This window comes from Lynx canadensis, chromosome E2, assembly GCF_007474595.2.
Source record: "Lynx canadensis isolate LIC74 chromosome E2, mLynCan4.pri.v2, whole genome shotgun sequence".
NCBI lineage: Eukaryota > Metazoa > Chordata > Mammalia > Carnivora > Felidae > Lynx > Lynx canadensis.
The window spans coordinates 28,048,201-28,068,359 of record NC_044317.1 but is presented as its reverse complement, the minus strand read 5'-3'; the positions used below and the strand labels follow the sequence as shown (position 1 = coordinate 28,068,359).

At 51.6% G+C, this 20,159-nt stretch overlaps 3 protein-coding genes across 3 annotated transcripts; all 3 read left to right on the top strand.

The window, feature by feature from the left end:
* Window positions 1-2,791: 2,791 nt before the first annotated feature.
* On the top strand, window positions 2,792-3,751 carry LOC115503131 (metallothionein-1). Its single transcript, XM_030299182.2, has 3 exons — window positions 2,792-2,905; window positions 3,213-3,278; window positions 3,476-3,751. The coding sequence occupies exons 1-3, from the start codon at window positions 2,878-2,880 to the stop codon at window positions 3,565-3,567; spliced, it is 186 nt and encodes a 61-aa protein (XP_030155042.1). The 5' UTR covers window positions 2,792-2,877; the 3' UTR covers window positions 3,568-3,751.
* Window positions 3,752-7,856: 4,105 nt separating this feature from the next.
* Window positions 7,857-9,526, top strand: LOC115503133 (metallothionein-2). The gene is made up of 3 exons (XM_030299185.1): window positions 7,857-7,972; window positions 8,537-8,602; window positions 9,274-9,526. The coding sequence occupies exons 1-3, from the start codon at window positions 7,945-7,947 to the stop codon at window positions 9,363-9,365; spliced, it is 186 nt and encodes a 61-aa protein (XP_030155045.1). The 5' UTR covers window positions 7,857-7,944; the 3' UTR covers window positions 9,366-9,526.
* A 5,577-nt stretch (window positions 9,527-15,103) lies between these two features.
* LOC115503132 (metallothionein-2) lies at window positions 15,104-16,763 on the top strand. The gene is made up of 3 exons (XM_030299183.1): window positions 15,104-15,219; window positions 15,784-15,849; window positions 16,521-16,763. Exons 1-3 carry the CDS (start codon window positions 15,192-15,194, stop codon window positions 16,610-16,612), a joined length of 186 nt encoding a protein of 61 aa, XP_030155043.1. The 5' UTR covers window positions 15,104-15,191; the 3' UTR covers window positions 16,613-16,763.
* The last annotated feature ends 3,396 nt before the right edge of the window (window positions 16,764-20,159 follow it).

Genomic DNA, 20,159 nt, shown 5'->3' with positions numbered 1-20,159 from the left:
TTCTTCTCCTCAAAACACACTGGGGAAGAAATTTCTTGTGGGGTTTTCCCTTCCAAATGCTCCAGGGCAGTGCTAACTTTCCAACTGGCTGCTTCTTCTGCAGGCTGGAGTACAACTCCTTCCCCTCCCCTGCCTGGCAAAGACCTGGCCTTCCTTACCTACCTCCTCCCAGACTGGACTGACTTTCTTCTTCTCTGTTCCCCCTGGCCCTGAATGAACCTCCATCTGAGCCATGACCCTGGTGTCACTTTTCCCTATGCACTCACGGGGCTGCTCCCATGACTATGAGTTTCCTGAGCACCAGGCTTGTAGTTTCTTGATCCTTACTTTCCCTTGTTGATGTCTACCTTTCAATGATCTACCCTCAGCAGCTGCTGGATGTTCTGATTTGAATCACTAGGCTGTGCTATGCACTAGCTCTGTGACATTGGGCAAGTTACTTAACCTCTCGGGGCCACCATTTCCTCCTCTTTAACATAAGACTAAGGGGGTTGGGGCGCCTGGGTGGCTCAGTCAGCCGAGTGGTCAACTTTGCTCAGGTCGTGATCTCGCAGTTCGTGAGTTCGAGCCCCACGTCAGGCTTGCTGCTGTCAGCGCAGAGCCTGCTTTGGATTTTCTGTTCCCCACCCCCGCACCCCGATCCCTCTCCTGCTTGCTCTCTCTCTCTGTCTCTCAAAAATAAACATTAAAAAATAAAATAGGACCAAGAGATAGTCCTTATGTTGCAGAACTTTTTACCTCAATACCTGGGGTTCATTGTCTCCCCACTCTGAAGAATGAAGAGATGCACACAAAATGAGCAGCAAAAGGGACGCCTGGGTGACTCAGTCAGTTAAGCGTCTGACTTCGGCTCAGGTCCTGATCTTGCGGTTCATGGGTTCAAGCCCCGCGTTGGGTTCTGTGCCGACAGCTCGGAGCCTGCTTCGGATTCTGTGTCTCCCTCTCTCTTTCTTCCCCTCCCCTGCTCACGCTCTGTCTCCCTCTGTCTCAAAAATAAATAAGCATTTAAAAAATTTTAAAAACACACACACAAAATGAGCAGCAAAATGTATTAGAGTATAAGATCAGAAAGGAAAAATAGTAGGAAAGCTCTCTTTACAGAGAGGAGGCATTTGAGGGTGAATACCCATGACTATAGGTAAGGGTCCTTGTTTTATAAGGTTCTGGTTGCCCCCCACTTCCCTCTTGTTCCTTCTCAGGTTCTACTCTTATTGGTTTGATAGCTCTAGGTGCTGTGTTGTCCATTCCTGATTGGCTCAATTCCATGGTATGAGGGGTGGTCTATGGCCATACTGTTCCTTGTGGGTCATAGGTTTTACGGTCTACTCATTTTTAGTCAGATCTTTTGTCAAATTCCTGGGAAACCTGAGGGGGAGTAGGTGGTGTCTGTTACATTCCTTAAAAAAAGATTTTTTTAATGTTTATTTATTTTTGAGAGAGAGAGAGAGAGAGAGAGAGAGAGAGAGAGAGAGAGACCATGAGCGGGGGAGGGGGCAGAGAGAGAGAGGGGAACACAGAATTTGAAACAGGCTCCAGGGTCTGAGCTGTCAGCACAGAGCCCAATACAGGGCTCAAACTCTGAACAGCAAGATCATGACCTGAGCTGAAGTCGGACACTTCACTGACTGAGCCACCCAGGCACCCCTGTGTCTGCTACATTCTTAGGAGGAAACTTTCGCCCGAAGGGTTTGCTGCGGTCAGACACTTCCAGCATTGTTCCAAAATAAGTTTTTTTCCCCACCCAGTGACTTCAGGTCCTAATCTTTCCGTCTCTCTGCCTATTTTATCCGATCTTTCCCTATCCTACTTACCTCGTAGGGTTGTTAAAAAACAAAATTCAACTGGGTTAATTTGAAGATCTAATTGGCTTTATTAAGTGACTCATGAATCAGTATCCCATCTTGCAAGTAAGGGGGAGTTCGGAGGAGTTGTACAAAATGGAAAGTTTTTATAGGAAAGAAAGCGGGGCAAGAAAGTCATGAGCAAAGGAAAAGAAAGGATTGTTTTAGGCAAGGTCACCTTCCTTAGGTGGAAGGGCAGGGTGGATTCATTCATCCTCCTTTGGGAAATAGAGAGGGCCCCTGTGACAGATTGCCTCATTGGTGCTGATCCGAAAATTCCTCATTGACCCTTAAGACTTACACTTATGGGGAAGGTTAAAACTGCAGTTTAGGTTAGGTATTTAGCCCCCGTTTGGTGACTTGGCCTAAGGGACACCATTTGGGGTCAGTAGTTTTCTTTTTAGCAGTTGTTATGGGGTTAAATGAGAGCCCGCACAGAACACGCTCACTAGCTCACTACACTCCGTAGCACACAATAAAGCACTCTATATACATTGCCTAGATAGGTTGTCCATAACCATCCCATGGGCTTACCGTGCTGTGACACAATTATTAAGTCTTGACAGGTACAAAGAGGTTTTTGTAATCTGGTCTTCCAACAGATTTTTCTGTCCAGGAGGGGGCCCCAAGACCCGCTCCGCACCCCTCTACCCCGGCTTTCCCCCGCCCCCCAAACATCTCGAGTTCAAGCACAGACCAGGGGGCAGGGTGCCGGGCGCAGGGCCCAGCGGCCCGGGACGCGGTGTCCCGGCTCTGCACCCGGCCCTCCCGCACGTGGTGGCCCGCGGCGTACGGAGGCGGTTTCTGGGAACCGGGGCCGGCGGCCGTGCGCACAGCCCCGTGCGCCGCGCGGCCGCCGGTGATTCAGCGCGGGGCGTGTGCAGGCGGCGGCCGCACGGGGCGGGCTTTTGCACTCGCCCCGGCTCCTTCCCGCTATAAAGGCGGCCCGCCGCGCTGCGCTCCACCACGCCTCTTCTGAGCGCCCAGCCACCTCTCTGCAACCGTCTCCGGACTCCAGCTACCGCTTCTTCTCGCCATGGATCCCGACTGCTCCTGCGCCACGGGTAAGCTCGGGTTCGGGGCCGCGCGTCGGTTGTAGAGCCAGAGAAGCAATCTCTGACGTCCCCTTCTCTTCTCGATCACTCACTTTCGGGGTGCTAACTTCCCCTCCCCAGAGCCTCTCGGTGTACCTCTCTCTAGGCTAATCGAGCCCCGCTCCTACCGACAAGGGGTCGGACTTCATGGCCTGTCCGGGTTCCCACGGGCAGGTTGTGGAACTGAGACTCCATCCCCGGGCTGCCAGCACCCATTCCCGCGTTCGAGTCCTCCCCAGGGACGGTTCGGTTCTCACCGCTGCCTTTCTCCTTGCAGGTGGCTCCTGCTCGTGCGCCGGCTCCTGCAAATGCAAAGCCTGCAGATGCACCTCCTGCAAGAAGAGTGAGTGCCATCTTTTCTCGTACACCCCCTACCCACCGCCACCCCTAGCCCATACTCCAAGGGGAGTTAAAACAGGATAGTTGATGCCCCTTCCTCGGGAAAGATGCTGCCTCCACGATGGGCCCCATAGGGGAGGACCGGAATCACTCATCCTTTGTGCCCAGCGCTCATCTCTGCCTCCTCCTTCCCTTTCACAGGCTGCTGTTCCTGCTGCCCCGTGGGCTGTGCCAAGTGTGCCCAGGGCTGCATCTGCAAAGGGGCATCGGACAAGTGCAGCTGCTGCGCCTAATGTCCGGGAGAGCCCATCCCCGATGTAAATAGAGCAACGTGTACAAACCTGCAGGGGTTTTTTTTTGTTTTTTGGGTTTTTTTGGTATTTTTTGTTTTGTTTTTGGTACAAACCTGATCCGTTTGCTACATTCCTTTTTTTTTCCTATAAAATATGTGAATTATAATAAAAGTTGTTAAATTTTTTCTCGCTTCTGTTTTCCTTTGCGTGCCCAGGAGGGCTGGGGTAGCGGATTGGACTGGAAGTGCAGAAACCTGGGTTCTGTCCACAAATGTTAGTCCCTAATAAACTGAGTGCCTTAAGGCAAGTCAGGTTACATCACCGAGCTTAACTTTCTGTAAAATGGAAAAGCCAGAGGATATAAAGGCATGAGGACTCGTCGGGTCCATCTGTTATCATGTCAAGCATTGATGGCACAGAAACTTCTCAATCCAGAATTTATTTCTCTAATTATAAGTAATCTCTAAGCCCAAGGTGGGGCTCAAACCTCCTACCTGAGATCAAGAGTCACATGCTCTAGGGACTGAGCCAGCCAGGTGCCCTGTCAATCCAGAATTTCTCATGCTCCATGGTTTCTCTGCCCAACCTCAGATCCTCACCAGATTTTAGGCTTGAAAAGTGACTAAAGGGAATTGGAAAACAACTTCTCACCTGTTTGAATCCTACATGGGGTTCTCAAACCCCTGTGGTGAAGTAGTTTTTACTTTCTATGCATCACAGACTAAACCTTGGTAAAAATAAATTAATTTTACAAAAATGCCATAAAAGAACAATATGAAGCTCATGTATTTAGATTGGACACACATAGTTTCAATAAATACATGAAGAACAAAATTAGAGATTTTAAAACACTGCGCATATATATGTTCACTGAAGGTGTTCACTGAGCACTAGAAACAATTCACAAATTCCCCAGTGCTGTGGACCACACACACCTGAGTAGCTATGTCCTGGATGTCCTTCCCCACAGAGAACTTGGCTTGCTCCCTGCCACTGTGCCACTGACAGGACACCCAGTACCCCTGAGAGCTCCCTGTTGTGACTTGGCTCTGAGTCTTTGGAAGTTCCTCCCCAGGTCAGGCTGGGATCCGCCCCTACAAAATCTGCCCTTGGCAACTTGAAACCAACAAAGTCACTAGGGAATTGGAGACAATTGCCCAGCCATTTCCCCACAAGAGGGAGGCCATCCAAGAACTGGTTCCAGATGAAGTACTTCATGTCTGTCTGTGCAGGGTGATGGCCAGTCCTGCAGTTTGGAAGTCTCTGCGGTGTTTATTAGGCAGGAGAGAGGCCTTGAGTGACTTGTAATTAGTGCCAACGGTTAGTCCCCCCGGGGCTCTTTGTGGAGGGAATTGCTACTTGATGTTCAATCAAAGAGAAAGTGAGTCATGTGGCCCTGAATCAGGACCATGCTTGCCTGTGGGTGCCTGGTGTGAAAAGGGGATTTATGAAGCCAGCCTGTGCCCAGAGCATGGGCTTTGCTGTCAGGCAGTCTGGGTTCACAGCCTCCTTTGTCACAGGTGGAATGACCTGGGCAAGCTGCTCAACCTTACTGAGCCTCGATTTCCCCATGGAAAGGAGATTCGGTCTCTATGTGGGATTAAATGATAGGCTCCCGGCTCCCGGCTAGGGCTTAATAAACAGTGGTCATTACGTCCACACTGACATTCATGGAGAGGGAATCCTATTGAATCCCAATAAGCTCTTAGGGAAAGGGTCCAAGAGTTTGGAAGCATTATGCTAAGCTGGAGGTTAAGGGTGGGATTGGAAATTTGCTGACCTGGTGCTGGAAGGAGGGTGGATGACCAGCCTAATGCTCCCAGGGATAAGATGCTGCCACGGCATTTGGACAGACACAAAAGTCTTCACCATCCTTCATGCCATTTGGTCCGCAGGAATCAATGAGAGAGTGAACATGCAGGGGCTGGAGTAATCATGCCGTCTTCAGAGAGATTGAGCCAACTGTCTAAGGTCACGCAGCTCCCAGTCAGGGGTCTGAACAAATACAGCTGGCCTCAGGCCCTGTCCACAGCTGACTGATCATGATGGCACCGGGTGCTAAATATTGCCTCTCACGATTCAAAGGTGGAAGGGCCTCTGGAGATGGACCAATGGTGCCCCAGTTTGAGAGATGGGACACTGAAGCCCAGAGAGGTCAGAGAGCTAATGTAGAGGATGTGACTGCCAATTCAGTGCTCTCCCCACTGCTACTCTGTGCCAGGTGTTCAGCGTCCTTACTTTTCATGTGAAGTCATGGTGCAGGGAGGAGGGTGAGGGCATGATGCAAAGCCCATGTGAGTGCAAATCCTACCCATGTCACTTACAGCTATGTGACGTAAACTTCTCTGGCTTAGTACTTCCACTGTAAAAGGGGCAAAGAAAGGCACCGGGCTCAAAGGATTGAATGAGTTAATACATGTAAAGAACTTAGAACAGTGTTTAGCACATCATAAGTGATCTATTAATATTAGCTATTACTTTATTTTTATTATACATAGCATAAGGCACATTTGTTACCTCCTGACAAATCAGCCAGGCCTGGGATGCTATTACTTTATTATTATCATGCATAACACAAGGAGTATTTATTTACCTCAAATCAGCCTGGCCTGGGGTGCCAGGTTATGGGTCCTGTGTGGTCTTTATCAATTGCAGGAGAATGTGGCCCTTGGGCAGAGAACATCATTCAGTCGCCCCACAAAACTGTGATTGGAATTACAGGTATAAAGCCACGAGAAAGATGCTCTGTGCCTTAGATCAGGCACCAGAAGACACCTGCCATCTTTTTAACATTGTACTTTGAAATGATTCATATTTTCTTTAATTTAAAGACAAACTTTTTTTAAAAATTTTTTTTAACGTTTATTTATTTTTGACACAGAGAGAGACAGAGCATGAACAGGGGAGGGGCAGAGAGAGAGGGAGACACAGAATCCGAAACAGGCTCCAGGCTCTGAGCTGTCAGCACACAGCCCGACGCGGGACTCGAACTCACGGACCGTGAGATCATGACCTGAGCCGAAGTCCGACGCTCAACCGACCAAGCCACCCAGGCGCCCCATAAATGAAAGACAAACTGTTTATGATTACTAAAAATGAGAATCAATCTTATCCTAGACATAGAAGATAGCCAGAAAAGTATATATAGTGTATGAAAATATACTATATAAATATATATGTATTTCACTTATGGATCACTTCATTTGCTACCCATAGTTTAAGGTGGCAGCTTGTTCTTATTGAAAAGGTCTCAAGTAGTAGAGAAACATAGACATACCTAGGTCAAAGTCAGGCTTATCTTTCCCCAGGGAAGCTGACTGGATTCAGATCAGTATCCACTTCTAGCTGTGTGACTTTGGCCAAGTAATTTAGACTCTGTGCTGTAGTTATCCGTTAACAAAAAGGGCTCAAAAGTAATAGTAATTCCCTATTGGGGTCTTTGTGAAGTACAAATTTCAAAAGTGATTATAAAATGGCCTGGCACATAATAAATGCTATGTAATTCTTGAGATGCTTAAAGAGTAATAACTACTTTTCTTTGTTATTTTCAAGCCAGGTCTCCCTATTGCCTAAAAGAAAGCCTCCTTTGTGGGCATCTTACACATTGGGCAAGAGCGGGGCCAAGTCTGGAGTGCGGTGCACCTGAAGGCTGTCGGGAGCACTAGATTTAACCTAAAAGAGGACCTGGAGAAATGTGCCCATATATCTTTTCCCGCCTGGAGAACGGGCAGAGGCAGTGGTCTGTGTCCCCCAAACGGTGTACAGGATAAAAGGGTCCGAAAGCCCGACGTGGGGCCGGAGAAGAGACATGCCAGGGGAGGCAAAGGTCACATCCACCCCCCATCCTCTGCACACAACTCTCTCAGGTGGCTCTGCACACCCACCCTCTGCCCCTTGCCCCCGCCAAGCCTGGGTCTGGAAGGAGAGGCCCGGGTTGCACACGGGCTCCCGGAAAGAGCGACCCCGGGGACACCTGCAGCGGGCCGGGGGTGGGGAAGGCGGCGAGGACCCAGGCAGAGAGTTCCCGGAACCGACGGGAACGGGGGCGACGGCCAACCGCGGGGAGACCGAGAGGGGGCGGACAGGGGGCTGGGACACCGCGTGCCGACCCCCCCGCGCGGTGCGCACGGAGCCCGCCACCCTCCTGCACCCGTGCGCCCGGCCCCGCGGGGTGCACACAGCACAGCCAAGGACACGCCGGGCCGCGCGCTCTCCGCGGGGCGGGTGCAAGGGCCGGGGCGGGGCCTTTGCGCCCGGACCGCCCGCTCCCGCTATAAAGCCGGCCCTCCAGGGCCCAGGCTCCACCACGCCTCCAGCCATCAGCGGTGTGCCTCTTGTGTCGCCTGCTTTGGACTTTCGTCGTCACCTCGACTCCAGATGGACCCCAACTGCTCCTGCTCCGCCGGTAAGGGCCCCCGGCTCTGAGTCTTAGGGTGCAGTTTCCCAGGCCCGGACCGCCTGTTCTTGGGGTTAGAAGAGCGACTGTTTTAGAATTCAGCTGAATCCCGTCGTGGGCACGTGCTGTGCTTTCTCCCCCGCCAAGCCCCTGAGAGCATTTCTGTTCTCTCTGCCCCCTGTGTTAGAGGGGAGGGTAGTGCGGTCACGTCGAAGCCTCCTGTTGGTCGAGGGCTGCTGACCTGGGACACAGTGCTCTGTTCAGGCCTTGGAGCCACCAGCACTTGATGGGAGGTGGGGCATTGCCTCCTCGGGGTTCAAGACCACAGGCCCTGGCTCTACTCTTAGGCCTTCGGAAGGCCCGAGACCTTCCGTGTGGAGTAAAAGCCGGAGGGGACCTACCTTTCCTAGCACCGCAGAGACAGGGAGTGGGGCTGCCCTTGCCCGTCCTGCGTGAGGAGCGAGCTCCTGGTGCTGGGCACCGACCCGGAGGCCGCAGGGGGCGTGTGTTGCCCACCCACTGTGGCTCCTAGGCCGCACTTGTGCTCACCGCGTCTCTTTCTCTCCCTGGCAGGTGGCTCCTGCACGTGCGCCGGCTCCTGCACGTGCAAAGAGTGCAGATGCACCTCCTGCAAGAAGAGTGAGTGTGGGGTGTTCTCCCAGCGGGGCTGGGCTGGGGCAGATGACCCAGCTTCTCTACATCCCCTTCCCTCAGCCCCTGACTCAGAATTGGCACTGAAAGTTCCTGCAGATAAGATGGTGGAGTCCCCACCTCATCCTAGAACAGGGCAGCCGAGGCCCCTGCAGAGAGGTCAGCAAATCGTGTCAAGGATGCAGCCAGCACCAGAACCTAGGTCTCCTGCCTTCTGAACCCTCCAGTGTCCTGACACTTGATGTTCATGAATTTGATGACCCCGTGTGGTGTCTCTGACCTGGTGCAGCCCTTTCCTCTGCAGACAGCCCAGAACTTCCCTGGCCCTCCTGGGCGCTGGTAGGCAGGGGGTGCCCCCTCTCTGACCTTGACGACTTCCCTCGTGTCACTGTGTGGTTCAGGGGGGCAAAGGACTAGCCTCCATTGTCCCTGGAGGCCCTGTCTCTGTGTCTGCGGGCGTTCTGCCCTGCCCTGGAATCAGATGGGGGCAAGGCAGCCTCTTGCTAGGGGGTAGGACCCAGTTGTCTAGGGACAGAGCAGGCCATCCTCAACCCAGGGCCCTGCAGGGCTGGGGGCAGAGCTGTGCCGGGCCCGCTGTGGGAAGGGAGGTTCCTGGTGACCCACTTGGGCTCTGACCCACTCGGGCCTTTCTCCCCCAGGCTGCTGTTCCTGCTGCCCCGTGGGCTGTGCCAAGTGTGCCCAGGGCTGCATCTGCAAAGGGGCATCGGACAAGTGCAGCTGCTGCGCCTGATGTGGGGGAGCACCTGTTCCAGATGTAAATAGAGCAACATGTACAAACCTGCAGTTTTTTTTTTTTACTTTTTCATATTACCATGACCTGTTTGCTACATTCCTGTTTCCATAAAATACATGACTTATAACAAAACTTGAATAAAATAAAAGTTGAATTTATTCTGGCTCTCTTTTCATGCTTTGGATATAAGGGACCTCATATTCCCCATGGCTGGAGTGGAGGATTGGACCGTAAGTGCAGAGACCTGGGTCCTGGACCCCCAAGTATTAGCCCCTAACACTCTGTGCCTCATGGGAGTCAGGTTACCTCTGAATCAGTTTCTTGGATGAAAATGAAAGTATCTAGATGCCCTAACAGTATGGGGCAAATACAGTTCCCCTCAATCTTGTGGGAAGTGTTTGTGGTCTACAACTTCTCATTATCTAATTAGGATACCCTGCTGAGCTTTGATCCTCAGCAATGTTAGGCTTCAGAAGTACTCAGGAGGGTCGCCTGGCTGGCTTAGGTGGTAGAGTGTGCAACTCTTGTTTTGTTTTGTTTTTTATTTTTTTAAATTTTCATCCAAATTAGCATATAGTGCAACAATGATTTCAGGAGTAGATTCCTTAGTTCCTCTTACCCATTTAGCCCATCCTCCCTCCCACAACCCCTCCAGTAACCCTCAGTTTGTTCTCCATATTTATGAATCTCTTCTGTTTTGTCTCCCTCCCTGTTTTTATAGTATTTTTGTTTCCCTTCCCTTATGTTCATCTGTTTTGTCTCTTAAAGCCCTCATATGAGTGAAGTCATATGATTGTTGTCTTTCTCTGACTGATTAATTTCACTCAGCATAATACCCTCCAGTTCCATCCATGTAGCTGCAAATAGCAAGATTTCATTCTTTTTGATCGCGAAGTAATACTCCATTGTGTATATATACCACATCTTTATCCATTCATCCACTGTGGACATTTGGGCTCTTTCTATACTTTGGCTATTGTGGATAGTGCTGCTATAAACATGGTGCACGTGTCCCTTCGAAACAGCACACCTGTATCCCGTGGATAAATGCCTAGTAGTGCAATTGCTGGGTTGTAGGGTAGTTTTATTTTTAGTTTTTTTTTTTTTTTAATTTTTTTTTTCAACGTTTATTTATTTTTGGGACAGAGAGAGACAGAGCATGAACGGGGGAGGGGCAGAGAGAGAGGGAGACACAGAATCGGAAACAGGCTCCAGGCTCTGAGCCGTCAGCCCAGAGCCTGACGCGGGGCTCGAACTCACGGACCACGAGATCGTGACCTGGCTGAAGTCGGACGCTTAACCGACTGCGCCACCCAGGCGCCCCTCTATTTTTAGTTTTTTTGAGGAACCTCCATACTGTTTTCCAGAGTGACTGCACGAGCTTGCATTCCCAGGAGTGTGCAACTCTTGATCTCGGGGTTTGGAGTTGTAGGTTCAAGGCCCACGTTGGGTGTAGAGATTACTTAACTAAAATCTTTAAAAAAAAAAAAAAAAAAAGTACTCTGGGGATGGAATCTACCTCCCCACTTGTTTGACTTTTCTTTACAGGGCTTGCTTCTGACACACCTGAAGGACCAATTTTTATTTTTTTATTTTTGAGAGGAGAGAGAGAGAGAGAGAGAGAATGAGCCAGGAGGGGCAGAGAGAGGGAGAGGGAGAATCCCAAGCAGGCTCCATACTGAGAGTGAGGTGCCCAATGTGGGGCTCAAACCCACAAACCCTGCCTGAGATCATGAAACAGCTGAAATCAAGAGTCGGATGCTTAACCGTCTGAGCCATCTAGGCACCTCCCAATTTTTACTTTCCGACACAGATTTAATTTTTGGCAAAATAAATTACTAAGAAAAAACTTTAAAAGGCACGATTTACAAAACCCATGTTTTGATTCAACAAATTTCCCTCTTGTTTTGAGGAACAAAATAACAAAACGTTTAAAAACTGCAAACGACACATGTATTCATCAAAGGTGTGCACTGAGCACTAGAAACAATTCACAAGGTGTGTGGACCACATACACCTTGAGTAGCACCGTCTCCAACACCCGCACAGGGAATCCGTCAGTGTTGGCTTGTCTAGTGCCACTGACAGGACACCCAGTACCCCTGAGAGCTCCCTGTTGTGACTTGGCTCTGAGTCTTTGAAAGTTCCTCCCCAGGTCAGGCTGGGATCCGCCCCTACAAAATCTGCCCTTGGCAACTTGAAACCAACAAAGTCACTAGGGAATTGGAGACAATTGCCCAGCCATTTCCCCACAAGAGGGAGGCCATCCAAGAACTGGTTCCAGATGAAGTACTTCATGTCTGTCTGTGCAGGGTGATGGCCAGTCCTGCAGTTTGGAAGTCTCTGCGGTGTTTATTAGGCAGGAGAGAGGCCTTGAGTGACTTGTAATTAGTGCCAACGGTTAGTCCCCCCGGGGCTCTTTGTGGAGGGAATTGCTACTTGATGTTCAATCAAAGAGAAAGTGAGTCATGTGGCCCTGAATCAGGACCATGCTTGCCTGTGGGTGCCTGGTGTGAAAAGGGGATTTATGAAGCCAGCCCGTGCCCAGAGCATGGGCTTTGCTGTCAGGCAGTCTGGTTCACAGCTTACCTTGCCGTTTCTTGGCCATGTGACCTGGGCAAGTTGTTGACACTTACGAAGCCCTCATTTCTTCATTTGTATAAAGGAGATGACATTTCAATGTAAGAAATTGAGTGAGATAGTGTCCTGGCTCCTGGCTAGGGCTTCACAAACAGTGGTCATTGTGGTCACCACAATATTCACACTGACATTTGTGGAGAGAGAATACTTCTAGCTCCCAACATGCTCCAGAGAAAGACTCTTTGGTTTGGAAGTATTACTCTGGAGGCTAGAGATGGGATTAGAAATTTGCTGACCTGGGGCCCAGGGGAGTGTGGATGTCCAGCAATAAGCCCCTAGGGACGGGATGCTGCCACCGCATTTGGACAGACACAAGAATCTTTCCCATCCTTTACGTCATTTGATCTGTACAGGAAAGAGTTAAAAGCGAACATGCAAGGACTGAAGTGATTGTGCCAACACCAGAGAGATTAAGCAACCAGCCCCAGGTCACACAGCTCCTAGTCAGAGTTATTAATTTATATACTACAGCTGACCTCACCCTCTGGCCACCACTGGCTGATCATGATGTCACTGGATGCTAAATCCTGCCTCTCATCATTCAGAGCTGGAAGGGTCCTTTGAGTTAGTCTAGTTGTGCCCTATCTGGAGAGATGGGAAACCGAAGCCCAGACAGGTCACAGAGCTCTGCAGAGGATCTGACTGCCCTCTCAGTGCTCCTCCCACCGCTGCTCTGTGCCTCTCTGTCCTCACCTTTCATGCGAAGTCATGGTGCAGGGTGGAGGGTGAGGGCATGATGCTACAGTCAGCCTGCATGAGTGCAATGCCCCCTCGTGTCACTTACAGCTGCGTGACGTAAACCTCTCTGTGGCTCAGTCTCCTGCACTATAAAAGGGGAAAAATAGTAGGGCGGTGGCTCTTAGAATGAGATTATTTAATACAGGTAAAGAAATGAGAATGATGCCTGGACACAGTGAGTAATCCATAATGTTAGCTATTATTTTATTAATAGCATTCATAGCATAGGAGACATTTCTCTACCTCCAGACAAATAAGCCCAGCCTGGTGGGCTTAGCTGCGTGTCCTGTGTTGTCTCCATCCACCCAATGAGCATGTGACCAATTGCCCAGAGAGAGTTATCCTCTCTTCTCACACAAGAAGGGTCGGCCCTAGGGATATAAAGCCATGAGCAAGACAGTCCAAGTCCTCATAATAGATACAGATGGATGCCTGCCATCTCTGCTGTCCTCTGCAACCGTATCTTACTTAACATTTTCTTTTGAATGATTCATATTTTTTGAAATACATTTATATGAAAAGCAAAGTCTTTTACCACTACTGAAAATGAGAATGAGTTTACTTCCAGACATAGAAGTGTGCTATAAAATCATGTATCATATATATATATGTATATATATATACATATATATATGTGATTACATATACATATATATCATATATTACATATACATATATATATATATATACATATATATATACTCCTTTTGTTTCACTTTGTCACTCCCAAGATTGAGCTTGACACAGTAGAGTGGAGCTAAAGACATATCTCTGGGCCGAAGGGAGGCTTTATCATTTACTTTCTTTCCCTCCAGCAGTGGCTGGAACCATATCCAGGGTACCACCTCCCAGCACCGTGACCCTGGGTTAGCTACCTTAAACTCCATGTGCTGTGTGCACTTTTGCCTTTGGGAAACTGGCTCGTAACTAATGTCCCCTTTATGATTGCTAATGGGGGCACCTGGGTGGCTCAGCTGGTTAAGGGACTGACTCTTGGTTTCTGTTCAGGTCACAATCTCTCTGTGAGTTCGAGCCCCACATCAATCTCCGTGCTGACAGTAGATTGGGATTCTCTCTCTAACCTTCCCTCTGCCCTTCCTGTGCTTGCGTGTGCTCTCTCAAAATAAATAAACAAACTTAAAAAAAAATTAAAAACATAAAGGATCACTGGTAGGGTTCAAATAGCCAAGATGAGACACAAGGATGGGAACAGACTAAATGCTATGCAGTTGCCAGGAACACAGAGAGGGACAGAACCACTTGTCTTACTTTGTTATTGGATGCCGGGTTCACCTATCACATACAAAGATCCCTTCCCATGCTTTGGGCACCTCCATCATGAGTGGGGTGAATTGGCAGGGCTGAGGAAAGCCCCTAGAAAGTTTAGGCGAAGGGGCACCCGGACATACGGGCCCACACATCCCTTCCGCGGTAGAGAATACAAAGAACGAAGGGAGCCACAGGCGTGTGCTCACTGCGTTGCTGTGTACAAGACAAACACGCCCTAAGGCCCACAATAGGGGACCTAGACAGGCAATGGCTGGCAGGGAAGGGAGGAGGAAGTCACTAAATACTAGGTAATTCTTGGAATGCTGAAAGGGAAATGACCGCTTTTCTTACTTTGTTATTTAAAGTCAGGTCTCCCTATCACCTAAAAGAATCCCTCCGTTGTGGGCATCTTACCCACTGGGCACCGCCTGGAGTGGGGTGCATCCGCAGGTTGTGGCAAGCCCTGCTTTTAACCAAAAGAAGGGCCCAGACAATCGCGCCCATATATCCTTTCGCTCCTGGAGAACGGACAGAGGCAGTGGTCTGTGCCTGCCAAACGGTGTACCGCATAAAAGGGTCCGAAAGCCCGACGTCGGGCCGAAGAGACATGCCAGGGGAGGCAAAGGTCACGTCCACCCCCCATCCTCTGCACACAACTCTCTCAGGTGGCTCTGCACACCCACCCTCTGCCCCTTGCCCCCGCCAAGCCTGGGTCTGGAAGGAGAGGCCCGGGTTGCACACGGGCTCCCGGAAAGAGCGACCCCGGGGACACCTGCAGCGGGCCGGGGGTGGGGAAGGCGGCGAGGACCCAGGCAGAGAGTTCCCGGAACCGACGGGAACGGGGGCGACGGCCAACCGCGGGGAGACCGAGAGGGGGCGGGCAGGGGGCTGGGACACCGCGTGCCGACCCCTCCGCGCGGTGCGCACGGAGCCCGCCACCCTCCTGGACCCGTGCGCCCGGCCCCGCGGGGTGCACACAGCACAGCCAAGGACACGCCGGGCCGCGCGCTCTCCGCGGGGCGGGTGCAAGGGCCGGGGCGGGGCCTTTGCGCCCGGACCGCCCGCTCCCGCTATAAAGCCGGCCCTCCAGGGCCCAGGCTCCACCACGCCTCCAGCCATCAGCGGTGTGCCTCTTGTGTCGCCTGCTTTGGACTTTCGTCGTCACCTCGACTCCAGATGGACCCCAACTGCTCCTGCTCCGCCGGTAAGGGCCCCCGGCTCTGAGTCTTAGGGTGCAGTTTCCCAGGCCCGGACCGCCTGTTCTTGGGGTTAGAAGAGCGACTGTTTTAGAATTCAGCTGAATCCCGTCGTGGGCACGTGCTGTGCTTTCTCCCCCGCCAAGCCCCTGAGAGCATTTCTGTTCTCTCTGCCCCCTGTGTTAGAGGGGAGGGTAGTGCGGTCACGTCGAAGCCTCCTGTTGGTCGAGGGCTGCTGACCTGGGACACAGTGCTCTGTTCAGGCCTTGGAGCCACCAGCACTTGATGGGAGGTGGGGCATTGCCTCCTCGGGGTTCAAGACCACAGGCCCTGGCTCTACTCTTAGGCCTTCGGAAGGCCCGAGACCTTCCGTGTGGAGTAAAAGCCGGAGGGGACCTACCTTTCCTAGCACCGCAGAGACAGGGAGTGGGGCTGCCCTTGCCCGTCCTGCGTGAGGAGCGAGCTCCTGGTGCTGGGCACCGACCCGGAGGCCGCAGGGGGCGTGTGTTGCCCACCCACTGTGGCTCCTAGGCCGCACTTGTGCTCACCGCGTCTCTTTCTCTCCCTGGCAGGTGGCTCCTGCACGTGCGCCGGCTCCTGCACGTGCAAAGAGTGCAGATGCACCTCCTGCAAGAAGAGTGAGTGTGGGGTGTTCTCCCAGCGGGGCTGGGCTGGGGCAGATGACCCAGCTTCTCTACATCCCCTTCCCTCAGCCCCTGACTCAGAATTGGCACTGAAAGTTCCTGCAGATAAGATGGTGGAGTCCCCACCTCATCCTAGAACAGGGCAGCCGAGGCCCCTGCAGAGAGGTCAGCAAATCGTGTCAAGGATGCAGCCAGCACCAGAACCTAGGTCTCCTGCCTTCTGAACCCTCCAGTGTCCTGACACTTGATGTTCATGAATTTGATGACCCCGTGTGGTGTCTCTGACCTGGTGCAGCCCTTTCCTCTGCAGACAGCCCAGAACTTCCCTGGCCCTCCTGGGCGCTGGTAGGCAGGGGGTGCCCCCTCTCTGACCTTGACGACTTCCCTCGTGTCACTGTGTGGTTCAGGGGGGCAAAGGACTAGCCTCCATTGTCCCTGGAGGCCCTGTCTCTGTGTCTGCGGGCGTTCTGCCCTGTCCTGGAATCAGATGGGGGCAAGGCAGCCTCTTGCTAGGGGGTAGGACCCAGTTGTCTAGGGACAGAGCAGGCCATCCTCAACCCAGGGCCCTGCAGGGCTGGGGGCAGAGCTGTGCCGGGCCCGCTGTGGGAAGGGAGGTTCCTGGTGACCCACTTGGGCTCTGACCCACTCGGGCCTTTCTCCCCCAGGCTGCTGTTCCTGCTGCCCCGTGGGCTGTGCCAAGTGTGCCCAGGGCTGCATCTGCAAAGGGGCATCGGACAAGTGCAGCTGCTGCGCCTGATGTGGGGGAGCACCTGTTCCAGATGTAAATAGAGCAACATGTACAAACCTGCAGTTTTTTTTTTACTTTTTCATATTACCATGACCTGTTTGCTACATTCCTGTTTCTGTGAGATATTTGAATGACAATAAATCATCTAGACTCTTCTGGCTCCAGGTGTCTAGCAGTGTGTTGGGAAGGTGGGACTTGGTTCTAGTTGGGTTAAGGGGGACCTGGGTTGGGGGAAGTTGAGGGGGTGGGCATAGGAAGTGGGGGTAGGGCAGGGTTTCCTGCAGTTTCGCTGGTCCACCTCCTTTGAGGCCCTTCTTTGACAGCTATGACAGCCTCCACTGCCTTCCAGAATGTCCCCACCCTTCGTTGTATCTGTGTCACTACCCGTATTCACTCAATAGCCACCTATGGTGCATCCAGTGAATACACAGGCATTGGGTTCTACTTGTCGAGGTCACATAGAGCTTACAGACTGCCTGGGAGAGAGAAGTTCTGAATCGAAAATACATGTCTGTGACTGAGCATGCTGTTGGGTGAGCCCAAGTGGGGAGACCTGCCATGGGAGCTGCCTTCCTGTCAGAGGGGACTGCTTGAGCAAAGGCCCTGATGTGTAGGCCCACATGGCTGGGTAAGTGTGCGAATGGAGTGTTCCAAGTTCACTTCGGAGACTGCGTGTCTCCATCTGCCAGACTCCCCACCTGGCTGCCCTCTGAGCCATTTGGAGGTGGGACAGGGGAAGAGAGGACCACACCAGGGTCCCCCTTTCCTCTTCCCAGCTTCCATTCTGATTTCTTAGGTGTAAGATGGGCTGGGGAACCCAGATTTTAACAAGGACCTAAGGTTGTAACCCACTGGGGCGGTCACATGGAGCATTTAGTGAAATGAAATGAGCCTCTGCCAGGAAATATTTCCACCCTGGTTGGAATTTGAGGCCAAGTCCCCCTGTGTGTGGCTGCCTGTCCTGGGGGCCAAGAGAACACGGAGGTACCAGGTTCCTGTCAGTCTGTGGAGGAAGAGGCGGGTAGGCCTTGCCCTGCAGGATGTGGCAAGTGTTTTCGTAGAGACCAAATCAGGCAGAAGGGGTGGGCAGCCCCCGGGGGGGCTCATACTACAGAGACACCACCCCGGTGTGGATGGGCTGGTGTCCTCGTCACTGTTTCCTAGTGAGAGCCTGGCACAGACCCTGTGGCTCTTGGACAGGAGAGTGATGTGCTATTGCCACGTTTGCTCTGGAAGTCCTGCTGCCACAGTCACAGACGGGCCCAGTTATTTCACAACTCCGCCTTTGGGACTCACAGCTGCCAATCCTCTCCGTGGAAGGGTACAGAATGTTTTCATTCGGCCTGACAAACACAATCATCGGCCTGCAGCGTTTTACTTTTCAAGTCCTGTGTGAAGTAGCCTTCTCGATTCCTCCCTGAGCCCCCCATCTCCCCAAGGGGTGGGTGGGGCATGACCATTACGGTGGCAGCTCAAGAGATTAATTTACAATAGTTTTTTTTTTTTTAAATGAATATGATTGCATCAGCATGGCTCATTTAATTCCAGAAGCCAATACCTTGTTTGGCTGGTAAGGCAGTTAAACACGGCTGCTCTGGGGCCAGATTGCCTGGCTAGAACCACAGCTCTACTACTTAGGCAAGTTATGGGGCCTGTTTGTGCCTTGTAGTTCTCATCTGTAAAGTGGGGGCAGTAAAAGTGAGGTTAGGCGCCATATCTGACAATCAGTAGGTAGATCCATAAATGCTCTCTCCTGGATTCAAAGAACACTTATTGGACCTCTGCTACATGTAAATCACTGTGCTGTGCTGGGCACAGAGGAAGATAATATGTAAATAAGACCCAATCCCTTTGCAAAACTGGAAGAGTTTATTCAAGTCCCTGTTGAATTCAGGGAGCTTTTATTTATCATTTCTAGACACAGCTCCTGAGCTGGGGCAGAGAGTGACACAGAGTCTGAACATACCTGCCTTTAGGAGAAGGCAGAGAAGACTCTAGGTATGAAAGCCTTGGAGAAGGGTGTGATTCAATCTGACCAGGAGGCCAAGAGAAAACTATTCATTCATTCATTCATTTGTTCATTCACATGGTCACTCTTTGGCCAGAACTGATTGGAGAATTGGTGAGTAGGCTGGAAGAGTAGGGGGTTAACTCTTCCGGGAAAGGGGGGAGGCTGGCATGACATCCCTGACCGAGGCAGATGCTTCGTATTAGATGAACCAATCAGATCCTCTCCCCTGAGGGGCATAGTTTCCAGGTGCGGGTACAGGAACAAACGGTAACTGGAGCTCTTGCTGTAATTGGACCTACATCATGGGAACAATAAGAATGCACCCAAATGGTAGCCACAAGGATGATTAGACCAAACTACAGATTTGTTTTCTGTGAGCACTGCTGTCCCTCTCAGTCTTCCGGAGACTCGGAAAGCTGAGCATCTGCCCGGAAGAGTCCCAGTGACCTCACTTCCCTCTGAACTCTGAAAGCAAACCCCGTAGCAGTTAGGGCCCCTTGAATGACAGCAACAGATACACTTGATCTTAGCCAAAAGGCCGAGAAGCGACGACAGCAACAGAAATGGACTCTGGCCAAATTAGGTAAAAAAGAAATTCGTAGAAAGGGTATAGGAGACGGTGTAACTGATAGGGAGGGTGGAGAACGAGGCCCAGAAAATGGGCAGGAGCCGTGGGATGGGGTGGGGGTGGGGCTGTCAGCAGCAGTTCGTGTCCCGGGAGCAGCCTGGCTGGGCCGCTGCTATTGGCATAACGGTCACCTCCACTTCTCACTGCCCCCGTCACTGCCACCGGCCACAGCTCTTGCAAATGAATTCTAGACTGCCCACTAAGCTCTCCGCCTCCTGCCCAAGACCCAAAGTCCCAGGAAGTCCAGCTGGCTGGGGGTAGGGAAGAGGCATATCTGGCCACCTTTGGATTCCCTGCAGATGCCCCAGACTGACCCCGGCAGGAAACCAGTGAACCATGGGAGAGTTTAATAAAGGATTTTTTTTTCTTTTTCTTTTTTTTTTAAGGTTTATTCATTTTTCAGAGACACAGAGAGACAAAGCGTGAGTGGGGGAGGGGTAGAGAGAGAGGGAGACAGAATCTGAAACAGGCTCCAGGCTCGTGCTGTCAGCACAGAGCCCAACGTGGGGCTCGAACTCACAAACCGCGAGATCATGACCTGAGCTGAAGTCAGACGCTTAACCGACTGAGCCACCCAGGTGCCCCTTTTTTTTTTTTTTTTTTTTCTATCAAGGAGTTGGAAGCAGTGAGAGAATTGACCAAGCAATGGAGGCCCTGGCCGGCCTATGCCTGAAGAGCCAGAGGGAGGGGTTGTCACTGGACAGAGAGCAGCTGTCGCTGTAGGAGAGGATGCCCCAACAAGAGCTGTGACCTTCAGGTGGCATCTGACCTTGCAAGGGAGCCCGGGGAATACATTCCGTGACCTCCTGCCCTCCCCCAACCAGATGCCGTTAGGTTCCCGCCCTCTACCTGGCTCATAGAGGGGAGGGTGGATGGTGGATCTGGAAAATACTCGGCACACCTTGCAAATGGAGTGT